This window comes from Brienomyrus brachyistius, chromosome 20 (assembly GCF_023856365.1).
Source record: "Brienomyrus brachyistius isolate T26 chromosome 20, BBRACH_0.4, whole genome shotgun sequence".
In the NCBI taxonomy this organism is placed as follows: Eukaryota; Metazoa; Chordata; class Actinopteri; order Osteoglossiformes; family Mormyridae; genus Brienomyrus; species Brienomyrus brachyistius.
Window position 1 is genome coordinate 12,822,736 of NC_064552.1, and position 9,500 is coordinate 12,832,235.

General features: G+C 46.3%; 1 protein-coding gene across 1 annotated transcript in view; it reads right to left on the reverse strand.

The window, feature by feature from the left end:
* The window catches only part of si:zfos-911d5.4 (uncharacterized), a 33,939-nt gene extending 24,860 nt beyond the window's left edge, over positions 1-9,079 (reverse strand). The window contains exons 1-6 of the mRNA XM_048987851.1: positions 8,869-9,079; positions 7,478-7,785; positions 7,091-7,188; positions 6,047-6,180; positions 4,404-4,632; positions 3,256-3,476 (exon numbers count right to left, since the gene is read on the reverse strand). Of these exons, the coding sequence (XP_048843808.1) occupies positions 3,256-3,476; positions 4,404-4,632; positions 6,047-6,180; positions 7,091-7,188; positions 7,478-7,692 (897 nt within the window). The 5' untranslated portion in view covers positions 7,693-7,785; positions 8,869-9,079. The remainder of the gene's footprint in view (positions 1-3,255; positions 3,477-4,403; positions 4,633-6,046; positions 6,181-7,090; positions 7,189-7,477; positions 7,786-8,868) is intronic.
* Positions 9,080-9,500: the final 421 nt, after the last annotated feature.

Sequence of the window (9,500 nt, forward strand, 5' to 3'; positions counted from 1 at the left end):
GGGGGGGGGGGGGCTTGGGATGGGGGGGGGGGGGGGGCAATGTTCCAGAAGCTTTGAAGTGATCTGCTGGGACACTTCTAATGTCTGCATTGATGATTCCTCCTCAATGGGAGCATGAAACATGCGATGGACTTATCTTGATTATTTAGAGACAATGAGTCAAACTGAGATAAACACCAGCAATGGCAGGAGCGAGGCTTTGAAGCTCACGGTGGGCAGGGGCTTACGCTGCCAGTCTGCTCTAGCCCGCTTCCTATTGGACCCTGCTGCGTCTGACGTCCGGTAATTAACCTTCCCCCTCCTCCCAGCGATGGACAGCAAACCGCATACTCGCGCGCACATACTAGCAGCACGGCCGTGACACACGGATGAAACACGGCAGCGATGAGTCAGGCAATCTTTGTCAGTTTTTGCCCCTCAGTAGTAAACATATTTGTTTAAGCCCGTCGGCTTGCGATGGCCACACGCTGCCTGTGGGTGACGTTCATTTCCAATAACTAACAAGCTCAGAAATGTAGACGATCTTGCTTCTTTTGTTCATTCATTCTTCAATTCAGACAAACATTTTACATTCAGGTTAAATTTAGCAGAAAAAATAATAGTACGATTCCCAGCTAGAAATACCGCAGGATCTTTCCACACCCACGTCACGTGAGGATTTTCTGGTCAGGCCGTTCCCATGATCCTCGTTGCCCCCGCCAGCATGACCCATGTAACCCAACCCCCTCCCTTTCAAAGAAGTCAGCAGCGTGCGGAGCCCTGTGTTTTGTGATGTCCCCTGGCGATCGCTCCGGTGGAAAGAAGCACCGCATCATCTGGGGGTCCCCTCACCGTGTAGGTCGCCCATCTCCGCCCCACGGTCGCCCCGTACAAGGCAGAGCCCTTGTCCCATCATCCCTTGGGTCTCCTGTTTATCTCGCCTGCGAAGCGTAATACGACCAGACCGGCCTCCTCAAAGCGCCTAACTTGAACGGCAGCCAAATCTCTCTCGCGGGCTGCTGCGATGGCCCACATGGATATTACAAAGCAGCCCTGAAAGTCAGTAATAACGCGACACAGCATTGTTCTCTGCCTTCCACTGAGCCTGACAAACACTTCCCTGCTCGCCCGTGGCCTTATCTGACAAAGTTGCCACCCCGAATCTGATATCCTCGCTAACAATACGGAAATACTCCATCCCATAGAGACTAATTGGTGGCATTAACCTTTTAGATCATCCTGAAAAGAATATTTAGAACCTTTTTAAGCATATTTGGAACGCTTTTTGATGGGACGAAATCCGAGTACAAGAGGTGATAAGGCACTTTGGGCTTTGCGTTTGGCCTGGGGATTTCGCCGGTTTTCAGAATGAGATGCTGTTTGATCATGTGACATCTGGTCGCTCAGAATCAGGCGACCCGGAAACCCCAATTCAGGCCAGAGGACCGCTGGAAGGTTCACTCGTTCCTAAATGGAAGGCACACGCCCCTCTGTGGGTCTCCTCCCGCTGCCCCCATTCGACGGAACACCGACTTGGCCACGGTGCCACCTGCTGGCTGTGCCAGAGCCTCTCGTCGGGTCTGCGTGAGGCCGGGATCCTGCTGCCCTCTGACGCTGGGAGCCTGCAAAGCCCTCACACAGCAAGTGTCAGCCCTGTTGGTGCGGAGCGCATCATATGCACAGTACAGGATATACATACTAACATTAAGGCAGGAGTTCCACCACGAGGAGGCTACAGCACCGGTACGCAGGCATGTAAAGAATCCACGGCCATTCGGAGAAAATCACAGCTAATCCAGCAGCTAAGGAGGAAAAATGCAAAAGTTCACCATCCGCCGTAGCAGGGAACGCACACCTGCATGCCACAGAGGGCCCGAGTTCCTCTTTGCTGGGGAAAATATATCATTACAGATTGGTGCAAATAAATCAGGACTTTGCTCATTTGCCATTCCCTGCCAGCCTGGTTCCTCCCAAGGTTTCTTCCTTCTAGGGAGTTTTTCCTTGCCATTGTCACCTCTGGCTTACTCACTGGGGGCTCTGGGCGGGAATAATGTAAAGCGCTTTGCGACAAAGAAATGTGAAAATTCACTACACAAACAAAACTGAGGTGAAATGAACGGAACGTCTTTTAAAGATTCATCTCATTGATAACTACCTGTTTGAGGCTGGCAGCCATACTGATATAAACACATTTCAATAGCTTCTGTTGTTCAACAAACAAGAATATTATGCTGAAAATGTCAAGGGTGAGGGTTCAAATGCCTGGGAGGCCACAAACACCTTCTCTGTAATGTCAGTTCAGATAAAGGTAAATATGTACTTATAGATTATTATGTGTGTATGACGTAAAGAGGATAAAAAGGAGATGGTAGAAAAATGCAGTTGTTTTTTTTTTTTTTGACAGCCACGGGAGCTGCTGTGACGTGCTGTGATTCCAGAGAATCGCGCTCCGCTGGCCCTCACGCCCAGGCGGGCCGCTCCCCGCAACTCTGCTCATTTTTCACCCCCAATGCATTAAGTATAGTTATTGATTCCTTGTAAATGGGGCCAGAATGGATGAGTCGCCCCATTTCTGTTATTGGTCTGTAAGACCTAAGGGTCATTTATTGGAGGTATGGTGAGCCGGGAGCCCGGGGGGCCCATCCGGGGGGCTGCTGCTGGCAGGGAATGCCAGTCTCGGGCTTCGCATGGGGTCGTTCTTCGCAAGCCTACCAGTTACCCCTTTACACACACCCCCCCAACCCCTCCAAAAAAAAATGCCTTAAGAGAGACATTCTTCCTTCTGTTGCCACAGCGTCTTCAGCTGTGCTGGGTCACATGACACGCGGTGTCAAGACTTCTGCCGTCAGAAAAAACCAGTGTGTGTCAGGCACACACACACGTACACACACAGGTATGCAACTATATCTTTGTGGGGACTCTCCATTCATTTCTATGGGGAAAACTCCAATCCCAACATGACAACCATAACCCCTACCCAGCCTTAACCATAAGCAAGCAAATAGAATACAGGACTTTTGGCATTTGGGCACTTGAAAAATGGTCCCCACAACGTCTTAATAACTGGTTTTTATCACATTGTGGGGGACATTTGGTCCCCACAAAGTAATATACACATAACCCACACACACACACACACACACACTTCTGGACACACAGAACCTCTAGGGAAGCAATGTTTTTTTTTTGGTCTCCTAGAACATGGCATCACGTTCAAACACGCAGACAGACACATGGAGAAGGCCTGCAGAATTTCCATCGCCCCCCCCCCCTCACCAGTGGGGTGTAGCCCAGCGTCTCCCACAGCGGCAGGCTGGCCAGGATGCCGGGTCCAGTGAACTCCAGCTCTTCTGTCTCCTGCCGGAGCACAGCCAGGTGCTGGCATCCCCGGTAGTCGCCCTGCAGCTGACGGCCGTCCAGCAGTCGGACCTGGTCCCAGGTTCCCGTCCTGCTGAGAACCTCCCTGGCGTCCCACAGCTGCCTGTACGACAGATGCCCTGCACCAGAGACACCGCCCACCTGCCATCTTACTTACGTTTAGTGGACGCGTTCGTCCAAACTGACTTACAACTGCAAACACATTATTTAGTCGGATGGCTATGCAATTGTACAGCAGATATTATCCAAAGGGCACCGAACTGTATCTTAAATATATGATTCAATTCCTTATTCACCTGTAATGGCTTAAAATACATTATAAGTAAATGTCCAGACCAGTAAAATAAAGGCTCTGAAAATAGACTAGTAGCCCCCAAATTGGAATTTTCAGTGTTTCAGAACAAAGCATTAGTACAGTGCTGGTGGGTATCATTAATGCAATTTCATTAATTAACAATGGGCAGTGTGGCAATTTCAAAACTTGAAATATGAAGGTTCTCAGTTCGCATCCCACTGCACATTGGCAATTAATGCCTTTCACCTGTGGGTCACAGTTATTAGACTGTGTTGTTGACGTTCCCTTATTTTACACCATCTCTGGTACATAAGGCAGAAGATAGCATGATCTTTTTGGCACATCACGACTGTTTAGCACCATTCAATGCTTTCTTCTAAACTCCGGGTGGCGTTTCTGCCTGTAAAGGTGTAAGGTCGACGTCTTAGTGGCGAGCTGGGCCTCCCGCTCTCTCAGGATCAGCGTTAGCGGGGGAGAAATGAGCCTTAGAAACCCAAGGTGGATGGATGGTTGGGATATGAGCTGCCAATCACAGTCAGGGTACAACTACTTGAAAACGTTGTGTTATGGTTCATCACTGAGCATCTCCAAGCTTCGAAGAGTGTCCCGTAGTGAGTTTGTGGTTTCTGGGCCCCTCCTCTTAGCGTACTGGCAGTTTTTGGCCAACAGGGGGGCCCCCAAACCTCAGGGGATCCCACGCAAATGAATGACTTGAATGGTGATAAATGGCAACACTGAGCGTGTCACTCACCCGACATCCAGCAGGGTAGGAAGGCATCCATAGCCCACGTCATGAAGTCCTCACTGAAGGAGCGCAGGAAGGCGTTCAGATGGGCGTGGGTCACCACCTCCTTCCTGGTCTGCAGCTGAGAGCTCAGTAGGCAGTCGGGGGACAGCAGGAGCACCCTGGGTATGAAGTGGGCGGGGTCCAGGGACACGGCACCTCGCTGCAGGTGGCTCCGTAGGTTGGTGGCCTTAGCCTGAGGAAGCAGACAGAAAGGGGCATGTTTGTCACGTAACCGGTCTGTACACTCGGCACCGCAGCATGTGACACTTCTCTGCTTGATTTAGGATTTCTGTCCCGTTACGGTGTACTACTCTTAGCCCTGTTTCACCACCGGATTTGACAGCTGTGCAGCAAATTCCCTTCATGTCAATATTTAAGGCGATTTATAAGGAACTAAGGGTCTAAGCAAGGTCCCGGGAGGTCGGAGCACTCTACCCCCATCAGAGAAATTGCACAGTTACCCTTCAAATTCAGTTTCTTTTTTAAATCAAATTTTCAATCCGTTGCACACAAGCCCCAGAAAATCCATTAATTTAAGTCGTGAGACGAAATGCTATGGAGTTACCGTGCTTTATGAACTGTATTCTGGAAGGCCGACTTTATAATACGATACGAGCCCACTTCATCCACACGATCTGGCAGAATAAGCCCCCCCCCCTCCCCCCCTGAAGAATCCATCTTAATAAGCCCCAGTAAAATCACTGCTCCATTTCTTCCCTAATAACCCTACAGAAGGTGCGTGTAGAACCTTGTTCCCTTCAGCTTCTCCGTTGCTGTGGTCTCCTACGTGTCCATAACACCGCAGCACTTCTGCTCATTCAATCTTTACCTCGTTTTCACCTGTTATCTCCATGACCGGCTACACTTTACGTTCCCACGAGGATCCGGTGATTTACTCAATGTTAATTTTTTGAGGACTTCTTGGGAAACTCTGTGCCATTCATTTTTACTGAATCCATAGATCTAGGCCCTGTTATATTACACCAGAGTCCTTATTTACCTTCTGTGTTTTGTGTTGAAACCCTATTCTTGAAGGTGACCTAACTGGCTCGTCCGGATACTGGGAGGCCTTTGATGTAGGCGTTGTCTACCTATAAGAAGAGCCTTGGACCTCTTTCTGACTTCAGTGACCGTGTGAGTTGGCTAACCTACTCATCTCTCTACTCAACACTTTGTGCATTCATTTTGCCAACCTTGACCTTCGACCTTGACCCGCTATTCAACTCTACCAGCTTTACACTTGCCCAGAGTACCAATGTCCCTCGAGTTCGAGTGCCGACTGTCTGATATGCTTGTTTCCTTTCTGTCAGGAATTCCAGACACCAGGGTGAAGTTAAGGCGGTATTAAATGAGCTAAATCTTACACAAAAGTCAGACATGGTGAATTGGTACTCTACGAGGTGTGGGTGCTACCGAATTGCTGCCCAACTGGGCTTCCTGGAAACACCATCTCCATGCATAACCCTCCACGTTCCTCCTGCTATACGGTATCCAGATTTGGCCTCAACAGCACCAATGTCACGAATGGCACAGACTGGCCACTCCCCCCCTCCGCACGTGAAATATCATTGGTCATTTCTGGACTAACTGGCAGAGATCTGCGTTACCTTAATAGCCTGGACGGGGTCTGCAAACTGACGCACGGAAGCGTCCTCCTCTCCCAGTTTAACGTGCCACTTTTCCTTCTGCTGGGTCACTTCCCCTCTCCAGTCCTTCACGTCGATGCAGAAGACCCCACGACCTGTACAGAAAAAAATCTATTCCAGAACCAGCCCAAAAGTACGAGTAGGCCGCGAAATGCACACTAACGTCACTCACTATTTGTTTGCGCTATTTAAGTTCGAAAATGCATAAAAAAAAAACACCGTAGAGACTGAAAATGCTTAGCTGGACGGCGATTTTATAGCAGTACGACGCCCACTTAGGAAAGGTAAAAAATCATTAGGACGAATTGATCTTTGGGACAAACTAGGCGTGACTTATAAATTCGGCTGAAAAGAGGAATCTTCCCTTAGCGACGGGTTTCATGGCCAGTTGAAGGCTTTCATCTACAGGTCATTTGACAATGTTATTAAAGATCTGAAGCTGCAGTCTGTTCTATAGCCCAGTTGCATCTGGCTTTCATTGTGTTTGAACGCTGTAAGAGAAAGTCTCACCTCTCATTCAGCCTGAAGTTAACATATACACTGACATCGCTATGACCTCCTATGGCAATGCAATTAGACATACGGTTTTTAAATTAGCTGCTGATCTGTAAATCATATACAAGGTTCACGCTGCAGGGACCAGTTCAAATAATGACAACAGGTAGCACTTTACATTAACTGCACCTTCATAATGCATTCAAAGAACATTTATATACAGCATGTAAGTACACCTTAACATCCTAATATACCTTAATAGCTTTAATATACATTAATAACAAACAGAATATGATTATACGACTATGTTTTTTGTTATTGTATATTGTTTGTTATTAATGCATATTAAAGCTGATGTTAAGATATAGTTATATGCTGCTTATGAATGTTCTATGATTGCATTATGGCCAGTTAATGTAGCATTTTCTGACAACAATCACTGCATCAACAGCAGAATCAGTTCAATAAATAGGCATGTATCTCTATGAAAAACTTTTTAAATGAACGTACCGGTGAGAATGACCAAACTGATTTCATCTTTGCCGGACTGAAACTGGTTAGGAATCCTCAAATTGCAGAACACATCCTCGCTTTTGAGTCCAATGTTCCTGTGTTTTAAACAAACTCAGTAGTACATAATAAAAATTACATGTTTTTCATACACATTTAAACCCAAAGTCCCTGTTCATTATATGTAATTGTTTGCAAAATTATGATTATGAACTGTTAATTGCAGCTTTTATATTCACAATAACTCTGACAAGCAAGCCTAATATTGCCACTCCAGTGTGTAATGCAAATTACCTGCTTCTGACACAACAAAAAAAAGTAGTAATGTTCATCAGATAATATAAAACACCATCTTAACTGAAATGAAAACGGAAATCTGTCCAATACCTTATTTTTCCAAGAAGGTCATTAAAACCATTTGCGAGATGTGCTGGACTTTGGGTTGATGATTGAACTGACGGTTCTGTTGACAGGTGAGTTGGTACTAGAGTTGACATTTGGGTTGACGGTTCGGTTGACGGTTGGGTTACTGGTTCGGTTGACGGTTTTGTTAGTGGTTGGGTTGATGGTTCGGTTGACAGTTTAGCTAGTGGCTGGTGCATACTGTCTGCTGTGCTGCTCTGCCAACTGGGATTGGAAGCTAGCTGAAAACTGACAGATTGATCTCCATGCTGGAACCTTTTAGTGACTTTTATCTGAAACGGTATAGAGAGAGTGAAACAGAAGTGGAAAGAGAGCTAAATATGTAAATGATTCCAAACTGGAGGACTTCAGAGAGATAACAAGGCATTCAACAAATAAACAGACTGACACTTTCATCGGACATAAACAAGAGATTAAAATAACATGGAAAAGCTTTTTGAAAAGCACGCTTAGAAATGTACTGCACACGAATATTTATAATACCACTTAAAAGTATATAGAAGCATACATACACAGGGGCGCTGCTAAGGATTTTGGGCCCCATGAAAAGAATCTTGACAGGGCCCCCAACACAGTTTATTGGGGGCTTCTCTGTGCCCCCTCTCAGTCATGGGCCCCGAGAATCGTCATTGTTTACCCCCCCTTTACAGCGCCCCTGTACATACAGTGCAAAAACAGGCAGTAAAAGGTACATGCCCTGTCACAGACTAGCATCCCATCTAGAGCGGAGCCCTGCCTCTTGACCTGTATTGCCTGGGATAAGCTCCGCCTCCATTCTGCATTAACCTCTGGAATGCGTAGGGTGACCAGATAATCCATGTCAGGGAGGACACTATGAGCTGCTGCAGATTTTACAAACCGCATTAAAACTGAAAGGCTCCTTTGCTTGACTAAATCGTCCAGTTCATCTTGTGCTTTGACTGGTTTGTTTCCTTGGTTGAAAAATTCATCCAGTATTTCACATTAATATTAGTGACGCATGCATGATTATAGGAGACTGACCAATCAGCAAACAGCAAGAACTTACGTTCTTAAGTGAAATCTAGGTGCTTTTAATTTAAATGGTAGTTTACAAATCCTGTCCTAGATCAAAGTGACCTCCCTGACATGGATTATCTGATCACCCTGGGAATGTGGATTATTATTAAAATGTTTATAAGCACGAACAGTTCTGACAGCACCGAGAACTACATCGGGCTTTCACATTTACGTAAGCACCTTTAATGAAAACTTCACTACAGTTCAAGAATTCTCACGTTTACTAAATAAACAACGATCAGTAATTTTAACATCATCAACTACCAATTCAAACGCTATACGAATATATATGAACATTTAAATGCAAATGCACTAACCTGTTATGTGGGCGAAAACATGCAGAAATGACGACTCCGATCAGTCACCGGTCATTTTCAGGCGCTGTTTCACAATCGCGGGTTTTTTTTCCCCCTGGAGCTACTTGAGGTTGCCTGCAAGAGGTAAACAAGGAACCACGTGCGGCGTCCGCCTCCCCCGCAGTCCTCCTCCCCAGCGCCCGCCTCCCCCGGTGGATCCCCGTCCGCCCGAGCGCCGCTGCCGCTTGTTAATACGCTAGCAGGTGTCTCTGCATCATTGCGCAATGTTTTCCGAAATAGCAATATGAAGCTTTTTACTGCGTGTTACACGGTATCTGATATGATACTGCTGTGTTGGTTCAGTTATGAAATCATATGGTCATATTCTGAATTCATATTTTAATTAGGCTGGGACATTAAATCTTTACACTCAAATCCAAAATATGTGTGTAGGCAACTAGATACAGGACGTTAACATAAATCTGCGTTTACATTTTACAGGTATTTATTCAGCAGACGCCTTTGCCCAAAGCTATCTTACACGTCAAAGAAGACAATAGATGGCCGAACCTTATTTACTGAGAGGCAATATTAGAAATATATCTTTGAAATTACTAGCAATTCACATAAGTTTTTTTTTTCGAATGTATAAG